The 22757-nt window shown below is 44.9% G+C and overlaps 1 protein-coding gene across 1 annotated transcript in view; it reads left to right on the plus strand.

The window, feature by feature from the left end:
• Nucleotides 1-21724, plus strand: part of PHAF1 (phagosome assembly factor 1) — an 89317-nt gene extending 67593 nt beyond the window's left edge. Inside the window, exons 13-17 of the mRNA XM_068261479.1 lie at nt 9381-9424; nt 9541-9584; nt 10995-11053; nt 13822-13894; nt 21265-21724. Of these exons, the coding sequence (XP_068117580.1) occupies nt 9381-9424; nt 9541-9584; nt 10995-11053; nt 13822-13894; nt 21265-21354 (310 nt within the window). The 3' untranslated portion in view covers nt 21355-21724. The remainder of the gene's footprint in view (nt 1-9380; nt 9425-9540; nt 9585-10994; nt 11054-13821; nt 13895-21264) is intronic.
• The last annotated feature ends 1033 nt before the right edge of the window (nt 21725-22757 follow it).

Below are 22757 nucleotides of genomic sequence, written 5' to 3' on the forward strand. Positions count from 1 at the left end.
GTCACAAGGTGAGAGCTTTGACAGCTGTACTCCCAACAGAGTAAACAGAACACTGTTGCCACGGTGATAAAGGTTGAGGAGTTTGTGTTTACCTGCCCAGGGCATCAGAATGGTTATTATTGTCCACGCTTATGTACGGCCAGATGATAAAAACTACATATTAGAGATGATCCATATAATGCAAATAATTCCAGCTTGCATTCAAATTGAATGCAAAATGTATGCCGTTTGGCATTGGGCCAATCTAATGCACTTCCTGCTGAATTTGATTGGGCAGTTTCCAAGCTGCATACAATTTGCACTAATTTACATGCAAGTCAGCATTATTAGCATCTCAGTGACTGTGTTTCTTTTTTTGTTTACACAGCACTTGTATCCACAGCAGAGCTTTTTTATAAATACATAGTCATGTCTCTTAATGTAGCCACACCTTTATCAATTTTTCAGTTCGATTCCCGTCAGATTTTATCATTTTGATCGAATCTGCCTGCAACACGTCAGACCAATCATCATTTCAATTGATTTTTATCAGCCTTCGTGGATTTCCATGTTAGTATGCGGAAATCCCCATCTGGCAGCAAGAAGGGAGGCTGTCTAGCATTCACTTCCTGTGGCCGAAAAGATGAATTGCATGAAAGTGTATTTAAAAAAAAAAGTATGATTCCGCTTATGTGCGACGCAACACTGCGGTGCAAATTTTTAAACCTATACGCGTCACCACAGACTTGCATGACTTCTGCTCTGCGGAATCTGATTACTTATATTCCAGTTGGTTCCTCTGTATGTTCTTTATAGCCATCATTGTGCCCCGAGTCCCCCGCACCCTTCTGATCCACCCCGATCGCCGCCGCTATACGTTACCTAGCCGCTATCCCGCGAGAGCCGCAGCATCCTAAATGAGCTTCAGTCATCACTATGGTGACGGTCGGACATGATGTCTGACGTCATCGACGTCCCGATCCTCCCCATAGCGAAGCCTGGAGCTGATTGGAGAGGCTGCGCCATCGCGGGATCCCTGGGGGGGGGGGGTACGTATAACGGCGGGGATCGGAGCAGAGATGAGGGACTTGGGAGGCAATGGTAGCTAGCGAAGTACTAGCTACAAGCTTTACAACAAATTTTATCCCAAAAATCCCTCCCGGGGCAGAGAAATCCTCTGCAGCGGCTACCCCGAGTGTAGGTCGGGGTTACCGCTAGGAGGGTTACTAGCCATTGCCATCAGCTGGCAAAACAGTTGCATGCTGGGGGGGTGGGGGGTTATAATCCTCCTCTTCCTTTTATTTCCCCATCCTTCTAATGACTTTAGACAGTGCACTTCCTAGTATAGACCTCAGTGGGAGTATCCGAAGATTCTGAGAGGAGGCCGGGTAACGAATACACAATTAGCAAGAGGAGAAGAAAGAGTGAGGGAGGAAATGATGTTAGGATTAGCTTCATTCAAAGATAACCAATTTGGAAACTGTCTAGAATAGCATTCTCTGCTTTTCCTTTATAAAATTCACAGGAATCATAACGTGGACAGTGCAATACATCTGTTATGTAAGTAGAATTAGTATTTATCTACTTATATATGTGCTTTTTATTTCTAGGTTAGTATGGGTGTCACATGTTTTTTAAAGGAATACTTAAAGTGAACCGAGCATCATTTTTAACACCCAGTGCAGCTCTATAGCAAATTAAAAATGCATTCTAAAAATGTGGTTTTATTATTAAAAAAAAACTTTTGTTTTACCTCATCTTTTTACATTTAAGGGTTAAAATACACACTTCTTGCATCCCTGAAAGGACCTGTGGATGGAGATCAACAGATAATGGAAGGCTGATAAGAAATCAGCTCATTAGACTTAATTGACCACAAACAAACCCTGAGCCTTCCCCATTGTACTTCAAACAGAAAACATAAAGGTGGCCATACACTGGTCGATTTGCCATCAGATTCGACCAACAGACAGATCCCTATCTGATCGAATCTGATCAGAGAGAGATCGTATGGCTGCCTTTACTGCAAACAGATTGTGAACCGATTTCAGCCTGAAACCGATCACAATCTGTTGTGGTGGTGGTGCTGCTGCCGCCGCTCCCCCCCCCCCCCCCCCGCCGCATACATTACCTGCTCCGCCGGCGCGACTCCCGGGTCTCTCTCCGCTCTTCTTCTCCGCTCTCTGGTCTCCGGCTCCAGCATGCTTCACTTCTTCCTGCCCGGCAGGAAGTTTAAACAGTAGAGCGCCCTCTACTGTTTAAACTTCCTGCCGGGCAGGAATAAGTGAAGGCATGCCGGAGACCAGAGCGGAGACGAGCGGGGGCAGTCGCGCCGGCAGAGCAGGTAATGTATGCGGGCTCTATTGCGTCGGTCGTCGGTCACTCGAACGCCGCTAGCGATGCGCTCTCTACCTGCGGGCGATCGACGGTAATTTTCCGCACGGCGCGATCGACGGGATCGGACGAAATTAATCGAAATTCGGCGTGTAGCGCGAACGATTGGCAGCAGATTCGATCCCAGTGATCGAATCTGCTGTCGAAACGGCGGTAAATCGGGCCAGTGTATGGCCAGCTTAAGACGCACTTGAAGAATTTCACACCTAGCCTGGATAAGACATTGTAAAAGCAGCGGGAGTTTTTGAACTCCTGAAACATGGTTTCAGCTATTTGAAGCCAGGAGCTGCTTAGATCACTTTAAAGGGATCCAAGCAGCTCTTGGCTTCAAATAGCTGCAAGGGCTGCCATTGTTCAGAAGCTCAACCCCTGCTGTTTTACAAGTGCTGTTATCCAGGCTAGGTGTGACATTCTTCAACTGTAACTGATGTTTTCTGTTTGAAGTACAATGGGGGTTTGTTTGTGGTCAATTAAGTCTAATGAGGTGATTTCTTATCTGTTTTCACCATCTCCTGCTCAGGGACCGCAGGTCCTTTGCGGACGGACAAAGTGGCTAATTTAACTCTTAGATGTAAAAAAATGAGGTAAAATTAAAGTTTTTTTAAAAAATAAACCACATTTTTAGAATGCATTTTTAATTTGCTATAGAGCTGCCCTGGGTGTTAAAAATGATGCTCGGTTCACTTTAAGTAAAAAAAAAACAAAAAACAGATTTTTACTCACCTGGGGCATTTCTCAGCCCCCTGAAGCTGTATGGTGCCCTTGCAGCCTAACTCTGATCCTCCTGTCCCCGCCGGCGGCTACCTCCGGGTTCGGCGACAGCTGCTGACAGGCTGGGGACGCGAGTGATTCTCCGCGTTCCCAGCCGCTATATCACCCTCTATGCTGCTATAGCGTATATGTTATACGCTATAGCAGCATAGAGGGTAATATAGAGGATGGGAACGCGGAGAATCACTCGCGTCCCCAGCCTGTCAGCAGCTGTCGCCGAACCCGGAGGTAGCCGCCGGCGGGGACAGGAGGATCGGAGTGAGGCTGCAAGGGCACCATACAGCTTCAGGGGGCTGAGAAATGCCCCAGGTGAGTAAAAATCAATTATTATTTTTTTGACTTAAGTATTCTTTTAAAGAGAGGCGTGAAGAGCCACAAAAAAATCAAAAAGCAAATGCTTACCTAAGGAGATGGAAGCCTCTGGATCCTCCAGAGTTGTCCCACGATGTCCTCTGGTCCCCTGTCGCTGCCCAGGATCCTCCTACATATTTGGGCCACGCTGCTCTTCTGACAGGAGCACGGCCATACTGTGCCTGTGCAGTAGCATGGAACCATGCGTGCACAAGCAGCTCAAGCTTACTGTGCAGGTGTGGCCACGCTCGCACAGACTCGGTATGGCAGCGCTCGTGCCTGAAGGGTCTGTGGCCCCGATGTGATCACAGACAATCCCTTGTCTGTCATTTTTTTGGGGTCCACGCTTGGCAACAGGGGACCAGAGGATGGCGTGGAAGCCTCTATAGAATTCAGAGTCTTCCCTCTTAGATAAGCATTTACTTTTGAACCTGAGCTTCAGCTCGGGAACACTATACGGTACTGACGCCTCTTTCATATCACATTGTTTTTTTTCAACAAAAGTTTATTTAACCACTTCGGGACCACAGTCTTTTCGCCCCTTAAGGACCAGAGCCTTTTTCTCCATTCAGACCACTGCAGCTTTCACGGTTTATTGCTCGGTCATACAACCTACCACCTAAATGAATTTTACCTCCTTTTCTTGTCACTAATACAGCTTTCTTTTGATGCTATTTGATTGCTGCTGCGAGTTTTACTTTTTATTATATTCATCAAAAAAGACATGAATTTTGTCAAAAAAATGACTTTTTTAACTTTCTGTGCTGACATTTTTCAAATAAAGTAAAATTTCCTATACATTTGAGCGCGAAAGTTATTCTGCTACATGTCTTTGATAAAAAAAAAAACATTCAGTGTATATTTATTGGATTGGGTAAAAGTTATAGCGTTTACAAACTATGGTGCCAAAAGTGAATTTTCCCATTTTCAAGCATCTCTGACTTTTCTGCGCACCTGTCATGTTTCATGAGGGGCTAAAATTCCAGGATAGTACAAATACCCCCCAAATGACCCCATTTTGGAAAGAAGACATCCCAAAGTATTCAGTGAGAGGCATGGTGAGTTCATAGAAGATTTTATTTTTTGTCACAAGTTAGCGGAAAATGACAGTTTGTGACAAAAAAAAAAAAAAAAAAAAAGTTTCCATTTCTTCTAACTTGCGACAAAAAAAAATGAAATCTGCCACGGACTCACTATGCTCCTCTCTGAATACCTTGAAGTGTCTACTTTCCAGAATGGGGTCATTTGTGGGGTGTGTTTACTGTCCTGGCATTTGGGGGGTGCCTAATTGTAAGCACCCCTGTAAAGCCTAAAGATGCTCATTGGACTTTGGGCCCCTTAGCGCAGTTAGGCCGCAAAAAAGTGCCACACATGTGGTATTGCCGTACTCAGGAAAAGTAGTATAATGTGTTTTGGGGTGTATTTTTACACATACACATGCTGGGTGGGAGAAATATCTCCGTAAATGACAATTTTTTTATTTTTTTTACACACAATTGTCTATTTATAGAGATATTTCTCCCACTCAGCATGGGTATGTGGAAAAATACACCCCAAAACACATTATACTACTTCTCCTGAGTACGGCGATACCACATGTGTGGCACTTTTTTGCACCCTAACTGCGCTAAGGGGCCCAAAGTCCAATGAGTACCTTTAGGATTTCACAGGTCATTTTGAGACATTTCGTTTCAAGACTACTCCTCACGGTTTAGGGCCCCTAAAATGCCAGGACAGTATAGGAACCCCACAAATTACCCCATTTTAGAAAGAAGACACCCCAAGGTATTCCGTTAGATGTATGGTGAGTTCATAGAAGATTTTTTTTTTTTGTCACAAGTTAGCGGAAATTGATTGTAATTGTTTTTTTTCACAAAGTGTCATTTTCCGCTAACTTGTGACAAAAAATAAAATCTTCTATGAACTCGCCATTCTCCTAACGGAATACCTTGGGGTGTCTTCTTTCTAAAATGGAGTCATTTGTGGGGTTCCTATACTGCCCTGGCATTTTAGGGGCCCTAAACCGTGAGGAGTAGTCTTGAAACCAAATGTGGCAAAATGACCTGTGAAATCCTAAAGGTACTCATTGGACTTTGGGCCCCTTAGCGCACTTAGGGTGCAAAAAAGTGCCACACATGTGGTACCGCCGTACTCAGGAGAAGTAGTATAATGTGTTTTGGGGTGTATTTTTACACATACCCATGCTGGGTGGGAGAAATATCTCTGTAAATGACAATTATTTGATTTTTTTTACACACAATTGTCCATTTACAGAGAGATTTCTCCCACCCAGCATGGGTATGTATAAAAATACACCCCAAAACACATTATACTACTTCTTCTGAGTACGGCGATACCACATGTGTGACACTTTTTTGCAACCTAGGTGCGCTAAGGGGCCTAACGTCCTATTCACAGGTCATTTTGAGGCATTTGGATTCTAGACTACTCCTCACGGTTTAGGGCCCCTAAAATGCCAGGGCAGTATAGGAACCCCACAAGTGACCCCATTTTAGAAAGAAGACACCCCAAGGTATTCTGTTAGGAGTATGGTGAGTTCATAGAAGATTTTTTTTTTGTCACAAGTTAGCGGAAAATGACACTTTGTGAAAAAAAAAACAATACATATCAATTTCCGCTAACTTGTGACAAAAAATAAAATCTTCTATGAACTCATCATACACCTAAAAGAATACCTTGGGGTGTCTTCTTTCTAAAATGGGGTCACTTGTGGGGTTCCTATACTGCCCTGGCATTTTAGGGGCCCTAAACCGTGAGGAGTAGTCTTGAACCCAAATGTCTCAAAATGACCTGTGAAATCCTAAAGGTACTCATTGGACTTTGGGCCCCTTAGCACAGTTAGGCTGCAAAAAAGTGTCACACATGTGGTATCGCCGTACTCAGAAGAAGTAGTATAATGTGTTTTGTGGTGTATTTTTACATATAACCATGCTGGGTGGGAGAAATATCTCTGTAAATGACACATTTTTGATTTTTTTTACACACAATTGTCCATTTACAGAGAGATTTCTCCCACCCAGCATGGGTATGTGTAAAAATACACCACAAAACACATTATACTACTTCTCCTGAGTATGGCGATACCACATGTGTGACACTTTTTTGCAGCCTAGGTGCGCTAAGGGGCCCAACGTCCTATTCACAGGTCATTTTGAGGCATTTGTTTTCTAGACTACTCCTCACGGTTTAGGGCCCCTAAAATGCCAGGGCAGTATAGGAACCCCACAAGTGACCCCATTTTAGAAAGAAGACACCCCAAGGTATTCCGTTAGGGGTATGGTGAGTTCATAGAAGATTTTATTTTTTCTCACAAGTTAGTGAAAAATGACACTTTGTGAAAAAAACAATAACAATCCAATTTCCGCTAACTTTTGACAAAAAATAAAATATTCTATGAACTCATCATACACCTAACAGAATACCTTGGGGTGTCTTCTTTCTAAAATGGGGTCACTTGTGGGGTTCCTATACTGCCCTGGCATTTTACGGGCCCAAAACTGTGAGTAGTCTGGAAACCAAATTTCTCAAAATGACTGTTCAGGGGTATAAGCATCTGCAAATTTTGATGACAGGTGGTCTATGAGGGGGCAAATTTTGTGGAATCGGTCATAAGCAGGGTGGCCTCTTAGATGACAGGATGTATTGGGCCTGATCTGATGGATAGGAGTGCTAGGGGGGTGACAGGAGGTGATTGATGGGTGTCTCAGGGGGCGGTTAGAGGGGAAAATAGATGCAATCAATGCACTGGGGAGGTGATCGGAAGGGGGTCTGAGGGGGATCTGAGGGTTTGGCCGAGTGATCAGGAGCCCACACGGGGCAAATTAGGGCCTGATCTGATGGGTAGGTGTGCTAGGGGGTGACAGGAGGTGATTGATGGGTGTCTCAAGGTGTGATTAGAGGGGGGAAATAGATGCAAGCAATGCACTGGCGAGGTGATCAGGGCTGGGGTCTGAGGGCGTTCTGAGGTGTGGGCGGGTGATTGGGTGCCCGCAAGGGGCAGATTAGGGTCTAATCTGATGGGTAACAGTGACAGGTGGTGATAGGGGGTGATTGATGGGTAATTAGTGGGTGTTTAGAGGAGAGAATAGATGTAAACAATTGATTTGGGAGGTGATCTGATGTCGGATCTGCGGGCGATCTATTGGTGTGGGTGGGTGATCAGATTGCCCGCAAGGGGCAGGTTAGGGGCTGATTGATGGGTGGCAGTGACAGGGGGTGATTGATGGGTGGCAGTGACAGGGGGTGATTGATGGGTGATTGACAGGTAATCAGTGGGTTATTACAGGGGAGAACAGATGTAAATATTGCACGGGCGAATTGATAAGGGGGGGGTCTGAGGGCAATCTGAGCGTGTGGGCAGGTGATTGGGTGCCCGCAAGGGGCAGATTAGGGTCTAATCTGATGGGTAACAGTGACAGGTGGTGATAGGGGGTGATTGATGGGTAATTAGTGGGTGTTTAGAGGAGAGAATAGATGTAAACAATGGATTTGGGAGGTGATCTGATGTCGGATCTGCGGGCGATCTATTGGTGTGGGTGGGTGATCAGATTGCCCGCAAGGGGCAGGTTAGGGGCTGATTGATGGGTGGCAGTGACAGGGGGTGATTGATGGGTGGCAGTGACAGGGGGTGATTGATGGGTGATTGACAGGTAATCAGTGGGTTATTACAGGGGAGAACAGATGTAAATATTGCACGGGCGAATTGATAAGGGGGGGGTCTGAGGGCAATTGAGCGTGTGGGCAGGTGATTGGGTGCCCGCAAGGGGCAGATTAGGGTCTAATCTGATGGGTAACAGTGACAGGTGGTGATAGGGGGTGATTGATGGGTAATTAGTGGGTGTTTAGAGGAGAGAATAGATGTAAACAATGGATTTGGGAGGTGATCTGATGTCGGATCTGCGGGCGATCTATTGGTGTGGGGGGGTGATCAGATTGCCCGCAAGGGGCAGATCAGGGGCTGATTGATGGGTGGCAGTGACAGGGGGTGATTGACGGGTGATTGACAGGTGATTGACAGGTGATTGACAGGTGATTGACAGGTGATCAGGGGGGATAGATGCATACAGTACACGGGGGGGGGGGGGTCTGGGGGGGGTCTGGGGAGAATCTGAGGGGTGGGGGGGTGATCAGGAGGGAGTAGGGGGCAGATTAGGGACTTAAAAAAAAAATAGCGTTGACAGATAGTGACAGGGAGTGATTGATGGGTGATTAGGAGGGTGACTGGGTGCAAACAGTGGTCTAGGGGGTGGGCAGGGGGGGGTCTGAGGGGTGCTGTGGGCGATCAGGGGGCAGGGGGGGGGAAATCAGTGTGCTTGGGTGCAGACTAGGGTGGCTGCAGCCTGCCCTGGTGGTCCCTCGGACACTGGGACCACCAGGGCAGGAGGCAGCCAGTATAATAGGCTTTGTATACATTACAAAGCCTATTATACACTGTTGCAGCGGCGATCCGGATGCCAGTAACCCGCCGGCGCTTCCGAACGGCCGGCGGGTTACGGCGAACGGGGGGCGGAGCCAGTCCCCGGCGGCTGATCGCGTCACGAATGACGCGATCGCCGCATAGCCACTCCCGCAGCCGCCCCCGCCGATGGGCGTATTGCGGTCGTTTGGGACCGGTCTTTGCCGCCGCCCATCGGCTGGGGGCGGTCGGCAAGTGGTTAAACAGCAATAATAAGTACAGTATCGCCAATGGAGAGGTCAATACTAGCAAACATGGCACAGATTGAAGCGCATATGGAAAACAGTACAGAATGTGTACATTACAATAACTCTGTTAGAGGCCACTAGCTGCAATTATAATTCAAGGGCAATGTAAAATTTCATATCATATTACATATAGCTGATGTGTTTTTTTTTTCCCTCCCCAGTTATCATCGCTGTGATTTTCGTATTCCACTAACAGTGAAGGAAGGTGAGGTTCCCCTTTACTGCTGCATGGTCTGTGGCATTGCTTGCTTTTTCTGGTTTTTATCTGTCTGCAGATAATGTGTGAAGTAAAAAAACTATCTTCTTTGATTGTTTGCACAGACAGCCCAGAAACACAGACAGAAATCTGCACCACATACAGCAAGGTGAGATAAAGTGTGCTGACATATGTCACTCTTCCTGGAACTGACAATTTTTCATAATGTTCTCTTCATTTGTTTTTTGTGTGTGGCCTAGTGTTAGTTATGTAGAAAATCTGATGACATAACCACAAACGTTGTTTAGGTGATACCTTTAAAGACTATCTGTAAGTTTCAAAATGTTAAGCTTCTTCTTCAGGTATGGTACAAAACTGCATCAGAACTGTACATCTCTTATCTTACATGCACAAACTTTAAACTGAATTGCATCTAGTTTCAAGTTGCTGTATACACCAGAAGTGTGTGTGCGTGCATGCGTGCGTGCGTGCGTGTGTGTGTGTGTGTGTGTGTTTTGTATGGTTCTGATGCAGCTTTGTATCCTACCTCAAGAAAAAACATAAAGGATACCTTAGTCCTTTTCAAAATTCAAAAACAAGGGTAGCAGGCATGTGTAGGAGGCTCTTCTCATGCCCACCGCACCTCCCATTCTTCTCCATCCCCCTCCGTTAAGGCCTAATGTCCCCCCAAGGCTACTTTCGGGTCAGGAGGGTCGGTGCGCACTGCATATTAGTTATGTATACAGTTAATTAGCAGGGGTGTTCATTGTGCAGAGAAATAGGTAAAAAATAAAACTAGGGTACAGCAAAACAGACTTCAGGTAATAATCCAACGGCAACACTAATCAGAACAACCGTCAGGAAAGTACTGGTAGTTTTCTCTAAAAGTGAGAAACAATGGCAGCTTCCATATCTCTCTCTTTGTGTTTTCTTTCAAGCACAACTGTTCCTTTGCACATGAGTACAGTCATTTGTTCCTCCTTCCCACCTCCTCCCCCCACAGGTATGGCCTAAGATAACCAAATACAGAGATCTGACAACTGTGGCCTAGTCTAGTCTACCTTAAGTCCATACTGGCTGTTATAAACATTAGTGATGTCATCTCCGGTCTACCAAAAAAATATAGGAAGTAGTCATGAGGCGTGGCTTCTAGTGGTGAACAGTCTATGGCTGTGACATTTGAAGGCCTGCCCTTACTACCAAAAGCGCCATCGTGGCTGACAGACCTTTCCTATCTTCTTTTGGTAAACAGGAAGTGACATCTCTGTGTTTACAGTGTGGGTTGGAGGCCACAGTAGCCATATTTCTGATATTTTAGAAAGAGGTTCCAGTTAGGTTGTTGTTATGCATGATTAGCCTAATTTGAATATTACTTTACTTAAATTAATGTGAAGAGTTTTTTTTTTTAGCTACCTAAAAAGAGGGAAGGCTGTGGATGCTATTACTGGGGCTCTCTCTGTCCCTTACACCCAGCGCCGGGCCCCTGTGACATTCTCCACAGTTGTTGTTTTAATCATTTTTTTTTCTTTTAGCCCAATCATTTGTTTACTATAAACGTATCTCACTCTGTGTTTTCCAGTGGGACAGTATTCAGGAGCACCTAGGGCATCCGATGGAGAAGCCAGTCGTTCTTCACAGGTAAAAGCAACCTTCACAGCAATAGGGACACTTTTATAACTTTAAATCAGCTCTCCCGGTAAAAATATAAAGACTTATCTTTTTCAGTCCTCATTGTGCAACCATTCACATGACAGCCCAAATATTTATTACAGTATATACTCGCGTATAAGCGTAATTTCTCAGCATAAATGTGCGAAAAAGTTACCCCCTCGGCTTATATGCAAGTCAGTGGAGAAAAACGGATGGTGGTGCAGGTTTTGTTACTGGCAGAGGAGCTTAAGGATCGTGCACTAGTGATCCTGCTCTTATCAGCTTGTGCCCTGCTGTGTCCGTGCCCTCCATCCTCTTCAACATGGTGTGCATATTGTTTTGCTTAAGACTACCTGTGTCCCCTGGCTTGTGGAGCGGAGCGTGCAAGCAACGTGTCAGCGGTGCAATGATCGGGAATTATTCATGTGTGGCAATCGCTGTCTCATATCTATGGCGCCATCTAGTGGCTTCTTAAGACACAGCGGTATGATCCTGGGGCACATCTGGCTATGGGGAAGGGACTGACTTGTACTGGGGGAAGATCTGTCTACTGTGGAGGGGGATATATTGGGGAGGGGGCTTATACAGGAGTCAATCACTTTTTCCTAGTTTCTGAGGAAAAAGTGGGTATCTTGGTTTATACACTGGTCGACTTATATGGAAGCATATATGTTTTCCCCATTTATTATTATTATGATGATTATTATTATTATTATTAATAATAATAATAAATTGTTATTATTTAATATTTATACCAATGACCTCTTCAGCAGCGCTGTACAGAGTATATTGTCTTGTCACTAACTGTTCTTCAGAGGGGCTTACAATCTAATCCCTACCATAGTCATATGTCTTTGTATGTATCGTGAAGTATGTGTATCGTAGTCTAGGGCCAATTTAGGGATAAGATAATTAACTTATCTGTATGTTTTTGGGATGTGGGAGGAAACCCACGCAGACACGGAGTGAACATTTAAACTTTGCTATCAACCTACTCCTGTGATGCATTGCACACTCTGGTAGACTCAAAATGATGCTTATCTGGGGGCGGGGAATCCTCTCTCTTTTGTCTTATTTTCATAGTAATCCATCAGAGGAGGAGGAAATGGGGGTGGCGCTGTAGTGTAGAAGTTGCACCACCTAGATAAAGACACATTCTATTAGAATAGGGCTATTGTTATTAATACTAGCAAATTAGTGCCCATTGTGCATGCCCAGAACTACGGTAAGCCTTAAGGGGCCCATACACCTAACAATTTTCCCACCGATATACAGCAGATTCGATCACTGTGATCGAATCTGCTGTGAAATCGTTGCGCAAACGCTGACAGAACAATCATTTTCCATCCAAAATCAATCATTCCCGCCGAGCCGTCCGTGCGGAAGACTTTGCTCAATCGCCGGCGGGTCAGGAGTGTGTCGATAGCGGCGTTCGAATGCCCAACGACCGACGCTAGCGGCAATACATTACCTGCTCCGCCGGCGCGAGTCCCCTGGTCTCCGCTGTCTTCTTCTCCGCTGGGCTCCGGGTTCCGGCTGGCTTCACTTCCTGTCCCAGCAGGAAGTTTAAACAGTAGAGTGCCCTCTACTGTTTAAACTTCCCCTGGCAGGAAGTTCAGTGAAGCTGGAGCCGAGCGCGGAGAAGAAGACAGTGGAGACCGGGGGACTCGTGATCAGCTAATGTATGCAGGGGGGGGGTGGCAGCTTTACAGATGGTGAATCGATTTCATGTTGAAATCTATTTACAATCTGTTTGCAGTGTAGGCAGCCATACGATCCCTCTCTGATCAGATTCGATCAGAGAGGGATCTATCTGTTGGTCGATTTGATGGCAAATCGACCAGTGTATGGCTACCTTAAATGTGAATATATGTGAGTAATGAGATTAGGCTCGGTTCACATTGAGCAGCACGCCGCTCCTGCGCTGCGTTCCGCTTCGCGGAGCGCAGGTCGGGAGCATCCGCTCCGACGAGTGGAACGCAGGGAGCGGAACATAGCAATGTGAACTTTCCCATCTGGAAAGCATTGCTTCCGCTGCTGCGTTCCGCTCATTGGAGCGGAACGTGAGCTAATGTAAACCGAGCCTCACACATATCAGACGATATGACCAATTAAACACTGAGGACACCTTATTATTAGATTTATATGTTCAATACAGTATATGCATAATGCAAGTTGTATGCAAACTTATGAATAATGCAAGGTGTATGCAAATGTATGTTTTTGCTTGATTACACTGATTGTATGTTAATTCATATTGGTTTATGTAATTTTCATATGCAGGGTTGATGAAAGTGAGGGGAAATGATGTGGTGTAAGTCTGTCAGATTTCCCGGAGCTGTGTGTAGATTAGTGGCCACTCCCACAGGGTGGGCGCTCTGAAGTGTGTGTGAAACTCCCACAGAATCTGAACAGCTCAGGGAATAGGATATGACATATGCAGTTGCCGTCCAAGTCCCAGAACTCCCTGCTTGATCGTATTTAATTTATGTATTGAAAAGTCTTGTTCACATATAGCTGCGCCATGTGGTGTGGTGCAGCCCCTGCAATACTACTCCATCACTCCAAAATTAAGTCATTGTTTGCTGTGCTGGTTCACACGATTCACAATGTGAACAAGGCGGTGTGTGTGTGAATGGAGAGCCTGGGCAGAAGCAGTAAGTGGTGCCGAGCAGTGTTCACCGCCATCCATGCAGCTGCATCTGCTTCCAGATTGTTTGTGGAACATCAAATAACTTTCCTTCTTTACTTCACAGATCCTCATCGCCAAATAATACTAACCCTTTTGGATCAACCTTTTGTTTTGGCCTACAAAGGATGATTTTTGAGGTAAAATACCTGCATCTTTGACATTTACTTAATGTAGATCAACTAAATGAAAAGCTGTGTACTAAAAGAAATAGACCGCGGAGTCATCTATAGCAACCATCCTGTATTGGAAAAAAAGGAGCTGTTTGCAGGTAGTAACAGGTGGAGCAGGTAAAAATGGCGCCGGCAGCGCAGAAAATATCTGTGAAGAGGGTTAGGTGGGGGGGTCTAGTGGATTTGGGGCCAGCAGGGGGGGGGGTTCTTTGTTTTAGCCATGGTGGGGGGGAAGAGGTTTAGGCTGGGCACAACCATATGAAGCAAATGATTTCAGCATGCACGCTGCTCCTGGCCTGGGCTCCGCAGCAGTGTAATTTGGGTGCCGGTGATCACTGGACACCGCTCCTTCTGAGTCGCTACGACATGGAGGTTGGAATAGTAATTAACGGTAATAATACATTTATGCCCACCATAGGAAATTTAGGCTTAGGCAGCACCGGGGGATGGGAGTCCACAGTGTAGTTTTAGGGTTAGGCAGCACCAGGGAGCTCCTTACTGTTAAGTACCGCCAGGGGCCTCTAGTGGACACGTAAGGTACGTGCCATAGTTCCCCTAGTGTTTGACCTCTGCTACGTCACACATGCACCCCAGGATTTGGCAGTGAAGAAGAAGAGCAAAGACTGAAGAGAGCAGGGACTGGGGCAGTGTGGCCTAGAAGGGGGGGGGGGGGGGGGGAAATGAGGAGATTCTAATGCTACTGATACAAGAAAGATCACGGAACACCAGGCAACTGGTATTAAAGACTTCAAGTTATACACAGTGGTTTGCTGAAGATCAGCAAACTCTCCCCATCTCTCTCCCTCCAGCAACCACTAGATGGCGGTGTGTGTCTCAGAATTTAGACATAAAGTAAAACTTTATGAATGGGCATGGTCCTCCAACAAGCTAAGGGTAGATTTTAAAGCTCTGAGGGTTGTGTGCTCTTTTACTATCAACATTGAAATACATTTTAAACTTAGACATTTTATAAACTCTTATATAAGATTGTGGAAACTTATCACAGGTGGTGGCATCGTTAGCATACCTTTCAACTTTCTGAGATACAAAAGAGGGACACCTTTAGACTCACACATCATGAATAATTTATCAGTAAAAGACAAAATAAGCTATACATCAATTTAGAGGATCAGATTAAAGTTTAGAGTCACAGACACATTTTAGTAGATAAATGCATAGAGATCAGTACATCAGTCCTGGATTTCTGCTCCAAAAAGGATTGTCCTTCCCAAAAAGGACAATTAGGAAGTTTGTCAGCATGATATCGGCACATTACATCAGCCCAACTTAACAATTATAAATCGACCACTTTTTAGAGAAAGTAGGTAATGATCAGTAGATTTTTAGTAGGGGGTTGGTAGATTCTGAAGTGGTTGGCAGGTACTGGTACTGATATTCAGAGTTGAGTGGTGGCTGGATAGAGATCGATAATGAAAGTTATGCTCAGGCCGTAGCAAGGCTGGATTTATACTTTTTCATGAACAGCTCCCTTGAGCATCAGTTTCTCTTTTAATGTATTGCTCCCTATTTTCAGCCTCTTCTCTCGGATCTGGCAACCAGTGTTTTATGTCCAGGTGCCCTCCCCTCTTGGCATGGAACCATTAAAGGCCCTGGCCTTTGTGGCCCTTTCAGAAATCCGGCCCTGGGTGGTAGGCATTGGTAGATTCTAGGTGGGTAGTGATAGATTCTAGCAGCAGGCAGATAGTGATGAATTTAGTGACAGGCAGGTGGTGATTTTAGTGGCAGGCACATAGTGATGATTTTAGTGGCAGGCAGATAGTGATGATTTTAGTGGCAGGCATATAGTGATGATTTTAGTGGCAGGCATATAGTGATGATTCTAGTGGCAGGCATATAGTGATGATTCTAGTGGCAGGCATATAGTGGTGATTTTAGTGGCATGCATATAGTGGTGATTTTAGTGGCAGGCATATAGTGGTGATTTTAGTGGCAGGCAGATAGTGGTGATTTTAGTGGCAGGTAGTGATGATTCTAGTGGCAGGCATATAGTGGTGATTTTAGTGCCAGGCATATAGTGATGATTCTAGTGGCAGGCAGATAGTGGTGATTTTAGTGGCAGGCAGATAGTGGTGATTTTAGTGGCAGGCATATAGTGATGATTCTAGTGGCAGGCATATAGTGATGATTTTAGTGGCAGGCATATAGTGATGATTTTAGTGGCAGGCATATAGTGATGATTCTAGTGGCAGGTATATAGTGATGATTTTAGTGGCAGGCATATAGTGATGATTCTAGTGGCAGGCATATAATGATGATTTTAGTGGCAGGCATATAGTGATGATTTTAGTGGCAGGCATATAGTTATGATTTTAGTGGCAGGCATATAGTGATGATTTTAGTGGCAGGCATATAGTGATGATTTTAGTGGCAGGTATATAGTGATGATTTTAGTGGCAGGCATATAATGATGATTCTAGTGGCCGGCATATAGTGGTGATTTTAGTGGCAGGCAGATAGTGGTGATTTTAGTGGCAGGTAGTGATGATTCTAGTGGCAGGCGTATAGTGATGATTCTAGTGGCATGCATATAGTGATGATTCTAGTGGCAGACAGATAGTGGTGATTTTAGTGGCAGGCATATAGTGATGATTCTAGTGGCAGGCATATAGTGATGATTCTAGTGGCAGGCATGTAGTGATGAATCTAGTGGCAGGTATATAGTGGTGATTTTAGTGGCAGGTATATAGTGGTGATTTTAGTGGCAGGCATATAGTGGTGATTTTAGTGGCAGGCATATAGTGATAATTCTAGTGGCAGGCATATAGTGATGATTCTAGTGGCAGGCATATAGTGATGATTCTAGTGGTAGTGGCAGGCATATAGGGATGATTCTAGTGGCAGGCATATAATGATGCTTTTAGTGGCAGACATATAGTGATGATTCTAGTGGCATGCATATAGTGATGATTCTAGTGGCAGGCATATAGTGGTGATTTTAGTGGCAGGCATATAGTGGTGATTTTAGTGGCAGGCATATAGTGATGATTTTAGTGCCAGGCATATAATGATGATTTTAGTGGCAGGCATATAATGATGATTTTAGTGGCAGGCATATAGTGATGATTCTAGTGGCATGCATATAGTGATGATTCTAGTGGCAGGCATATAGTGGTGATTTTAGTGGCAGGCATATAGTGGTGATTTTAGTGGCAGGCATATAGTGATGATTTTAGTGCCAGGCATATAATGATGATTTTAGTGGCAGGCATATAATGATGATTTTAGTGGCAGGCATATAGTGATGATTCTAGTGGCAGGCATATAGTGATGATTTTAGTGGCAGGCATATAGTGGTGATTTTAGTGGCAGGCATATAGTGGTGATTTTAGTGGCAGGCATATAGTGATGATTTTAGTGGCAGGCATATAATGATGATTTTAGTGGCAGACATATAGTGATGATTTTAGTGGCAGGCATATAGTGATGATTCTAGTGGCAGGCATATAGTGATGATTTTAGTGGCAGGCATATAGTGATGATTCTAGTGGCAGGCATATAGTGGTGATTTTAGTGGCAGGCATATAGTGATGATTCTAGTGGCAGGCATATAGTGGTGATTTTAGTGGCAGGCATATAGTGATGATTCTAGTGACAGGCATATAGTGGTGATTTTAGTGGCAGGCATATAGTGGTGATTTTAGTGGCAGGCATATAATGATGATTTTAGGCCCCATTCACACTTGCGTTTTGCCTTGCAAACGGACCGGATCCTGATCGGATCAGGACCTGATCCTGATCGGAACCGTACGGTTCCGATCAGGATCCGATCAGGATCCGGTCCGTTTGCATCAGGCATGCATCAGGCTGCCATCCGGATCCGTGGGCAAAAAATAGCGAAATTAAATAAAAAAATGTTGGGGTCAGCAGAAGGTGCACCTGTAGAATCAGGTTTCTCCGCTGTAGGCCTCACCTCCACCTCCGACATTCTGCCAAAACAGCTCCAGCACGTCTGTCACTGCTGCTCCACTCCAGACATGCTTGGCCCATGTGTCCCCATCCGAAATGGCCGCTTGGATACGCGTAGGAAGTGGGGTAGAACGTCAGGCTTTTGTAGGCAGTGTGTTCTGTGCCTTCCGTTTCCCATTGGTTTCTGTGTTCCGGATGGTGCTGTCAGGCTCCGTGGGCCGGAGATCCGGACCCAAAAAATAGCGCATGTTGGAAAAGAGTCCGGATCCTATCCGGCTCCGGTACGTACTGAACGGACGCGTGTGAACGTCCGCATAGACATTACATTGCTATGCGGAACGTACGTTCCGTTTGTACAGTATGCGTTCCGGATCCGATCCGGAAAATCCTGATAGCGAACGCTAATGTGAACCGGGCCTTAGTGGCAGGCATATAGTGATGATTTTAGTGGCAGGCATATAGTGATGATTTTAGTGGCAGGCATATAATGATGATTTTAAGTGCAGGCATATAGTGATGATTCTAGGGGCAGGCATATAGTGATGATTCTAGGGGCAGGCATATAGTGATGATTCTAGTGGCAGGCAGATAGTGGTGATTTTAGTGGCAGGCATATAGTGGTGATTCTAGTGGCAGGCATATAGTGATGATTTTAGTGGCAGGCATATAGTGATGATTCTAGTGGCAGGCATATAGTGATGATTTTAGTGGCAGGCATATAGTGATGATTCTAGTGGCAGGCATATAGTGATGATTTTAGTGGCAGGCATATAGTGATGATTCTAGTGGCAGGCATATAGTGGTGATTCTAGTGGCAGGCATATAGTGATGATTCTAGTGGCAGGCATATAGTGGTGATTTTAGTGACAGGCATATAGTGGTGATTTTAGTGGCAGGCATATAATGATGATTTTAGTGGCAGGCATATAGTGATGATTCTAGTGGCAGGCATATAGTGATGATTCTAGTGGCAGGCATATAGTGATGATTCTAGTGGCAGGCATATAGTGATGATTCTAGTGGCAGGCATATAGTGGTGATTCTAGTGGCAGGCATATAGTGGTGATTCTAGTGGCAGGCATATAGTGATGATTCTAGTGGCAGGCATATAGTGATGATTCTAGTGGCAGGCATATAGTGATGATTTTAGTGGCAGGCATATAGTGGTGATTTTTGTGGCAGGCATATAGTGGTGATTTTAGTGACAGGCATATAGTGGTGATTTTAGTGGCAGGCAGATAGTGGTGATTTTAGTGGCAGGTAGTGATGATTCTAGTGGCAGGCATATAGTGGTGATTTTAGTGACAGGCAAATAGTGGTGATTTTTGTGGCAGGCATATAGTGGTGATTTTAGTGACAGGCATATAGTGGTGATTTTAGTGGCAGGCATATAGTGGTGATTTTAGGGGCAGGCATATAGTGATGATTCTAGTGGCAGGCATATAGTGATGATTCTAGTGGCAGGCATATAGTGATGATTCTAGTGACAGGCATATAGTGGTGATTTTAGTGGCAGGCATATAGTGGTGATTTTAGTGGCAGGCATATAGTGATGATTCTAGTGGCAGGCATATAGTGATGATTCTAGTGGCAGGCATATAGTGATGATTCTAGTGACAGGCATATAGTGGTGATTTTAGTGGCAGGCATATAGTGGTGATTTTAGTGGCAGGCAGATAGTGATAATTTTAGTGGCAGGCAGATAGTGATAATTTTAGTGGCAGGCAGATAGTGATAATTTTAGTGGCAGGCAGATGGTGATGATTCTAGTGGCAGGCAGATGATGATGATGATGATGATTTTAGTGGCAGGCATATAGTGATGATTCTAGTGCCAGTAGGCAGATAGTGATGATTCCAGTGGCAGGCAGATGATGATGATGATGATTTTAGTGGCAGGCAGATGTTGATGATTTTAGTGGCAGCCAAGTAGTGATGATTTAAATAGTGATCAGCAGGATCTAGTGGCAGTTGGTTAGTGATAGGCAGGCAGAAGGTGACAGGTAGTAGGTACAACCAGTGACAAGTAGTGAGTGCTCAGTCACAGTGATTGCACAGCTGTGCAGTAGTGGGTGGTAATGTATAGTGAGTGCTGGTTGCACCTACCCTTCCCTCTGCTCACTTTCAAGCTGCCCTCCTCAGCACTTTTTAGTCTGGCTTCCCTCCAGCCTCCTGGGCTCCACACTGCAGGGCAATGACCTCTTTGGCTGGCAGGAGAGATGCAGCGTCACACAGCCAACCTCAGTGCTGTCAATCGTTGTCCATACAGTGTAGAGACAGACAGCCTCTGATTGGCTGCTTGAAAGCTCTGCACAACGGAGTGTCGTGGACACAGGAAGCAGTGAGAGTGGCTGCAGACTCGGCTGTGCACCCCCTAGAGCTACTGGTGAGTAGCTCTGCATTAAAGAGTAACTGTCAGGCTGCAGAAGCTAATTTAAACCTCTATTCTCCTGTGTTAAACAGTTTAGACAGAAGCCAAAAGACATTACTAAAGATAAAAATCTCTCTTACATTTAATGTGTTCTTATCACCAAAGCTAAGCTCCTAAGCAGGACGCAAGCCGCATTCCATACTGCAAAGCATTCTGGGGCCCTCCCCTCGGCTGCTAAGGAGAAGACGGGATCAAGTTTCAGCAGCTTCTAAACTCACAGCACAGATAAATCTCCGGGAAGATTACTCTGCAGGAGTCCGCTATTGTTCCTAGCCACATGGCTCATTAATATTCACTGCACACTGTGTTATTCTGTATGAGCTGTTCTGTGATCAGAAGCAGGCAGGACATGACGACACATTTGGCTTCACAAACATGGAACCTGCCATGGGCTGTCAGGAGCATCATTCTCTGCATATACTATATACAAATTCTGTGAAATCCAAACGTGGACAGTGAAATGCATATGTAATGTAAGTACAGCCAATCTTTAGCTACTGATATATGTGTTTATTTTCTCTGAGACCTTATACCTAACAGCTCCTCTTTAAAGTGAACAGCAGGTTCAGCATAATGTTTATAAAATGGGATTTACTAAGGAGAGGACAGGACACGCCCAAAACGGGACAGGTGGGGGATATGTCTTTAGTACTGTCAGGTGATCTCGGTGGACTGTTTGTATACTGACAGTTCAGAAACAAGTAAAAAATATACCTGGCCTCCCATAATGTTCTGGGAGGAGTAGTCTGCACAGCTAAACAGCCTAGGCTAAACATCACTGGGAGGGCGGGGCTACATATCAATATACAGCAACATATAGATTTAGGAAGTATTTGTGATGCCGAAACCAGAAAAATTACAGTAAGGGTGGGCATCCTGAATAATTTTCTGCCTTCCACTATATGTCACTACAGTGCCTCTTTAACCCACATGACCTCTGATGGGCATTTGCTCCTGATTATTCTCTCTTTGTATTTCAGGTGATGCAGAACAACCACATAGCGTCAGTCACTCTCTACGGAGCCCCAAGAATCATCGGGCAGCAGAAATCCTCGGGGCTGAGCCAGTAAGAGGAGACTATGGGTGAGGTGTGTACTGCCCGCCGTGCCTTCACTTGCTGACGGACACTCACACGAGACCCGGCTGTGTGTACCGTCGGCAGAGAAGCGAGGAGCTGCATGGATTGTGGGTGACTGCAGCTGCTGCCCCGTTTCCAGTTCCGGCTGGGCATTATCCTCCTGTAAGGCAGCGTACTTTCTGTGTCCCCCACGACCCCCAACACAGGAGTGGTTGGCAGGATGCTCTCCGCAGTGTGTACAAGCACAAACTTGCACCAGCCAAGTGCAGGAACAGGGTCCTAAGAACCCTATGTGTTAGTGTTCTTGAATTCATGTGATAGTCACATTTGTATATAATAATATACATGGATATGTAAACACATTGATATGTCTGTGATTAAGAACAGCCTAACTTAACTGGTGTTTGTGTGTGTGTGTATATATATATATATATGCATACATACAGCCATGCATTCAGGTACCACATCATGTGACTTTCAATACGGCATACACACAAACTACCGTCAGAACCTGTGTGTTTGTGCACCAACGGATATGTGTTGTACCCCCATGGCACAGACTGCAGCTTCTTATGCTACTGATTCGTGATGGATCCTTTGTTCCTTAGTAACTGCCACGGTTAAGAATATTTAAAAGGGAAGGATTTATCTTAAAAACGCATTTTTTTTTTCTGAATTGTGCATGTTATGCATCCATATTGATCTCGGACTTGGTAGATCTGATTATTGCAGGGGGAGGGTCATCCAATACTGTAGACCGGATTCAGGATCTAGTTAAAAAAAAAAAATGCAATATTTCCCTTTTAAGCGATTCTACTGAAACCTCAGGATCCTAGCTCAGTTTGAAGTACTGAAGTCTCGTGGCTCTGTTCAATTGCTGCCAAAAAGCACTACAGGTATTGCGGAAAGATAGCACCTTGCCACAGGGCTTGTCATCCCTATATCTGTAGGGCGTTTAAGTGTACCCACAGCTTAAACGCAAAGGCGGCAGCCATTGTGTGGCCTGATTATCAGTTCTTTAGGGAGTACTGACTTCATTAAGCATGAGTTATTACTATTTAGTGTTTATATAGCGCCAACATTTTCCGCAGCGCTGTACAGAGTTTATAGTCTTGTCACTAAGTGTCCCTCAGAGGAAATTACAATCTAATCTCTACCATAGTCCTATGTCCATTTTAGTCTAATGCTAGATACACACGAGACAATTTTCTGGCAGATTTACCAGACAGATCAATTTTTTCCAACATGTCCGATCTGAATCTCGATTGATTTTCCAATCGATTTCCATAAAAGTGAATGAAAATCAGATTGGACATGTTGGAAAAAATCGATCTGGCATGTAAATCTGCCAGAAAATTGTATCGTGTGTACCTAGCATAAGGCCAATTTTAGGGG

This window comes from Hyperolius riggenbachi, chromosome 11, assembly GCF_040937935.1.
Source record: "Hyperolius riggenbachi isolate aHypRig1 chromosome 11, aHypRig1.pri, whole genome shotgun sequence".
In the NCBI taxonomy this organism is placed as follows: Eukaryota; Metazoa; Chordata; class Amphibia; order Anura; family Hyperoliidae; genus Hyperolius; species Hyperolius riggenbachi.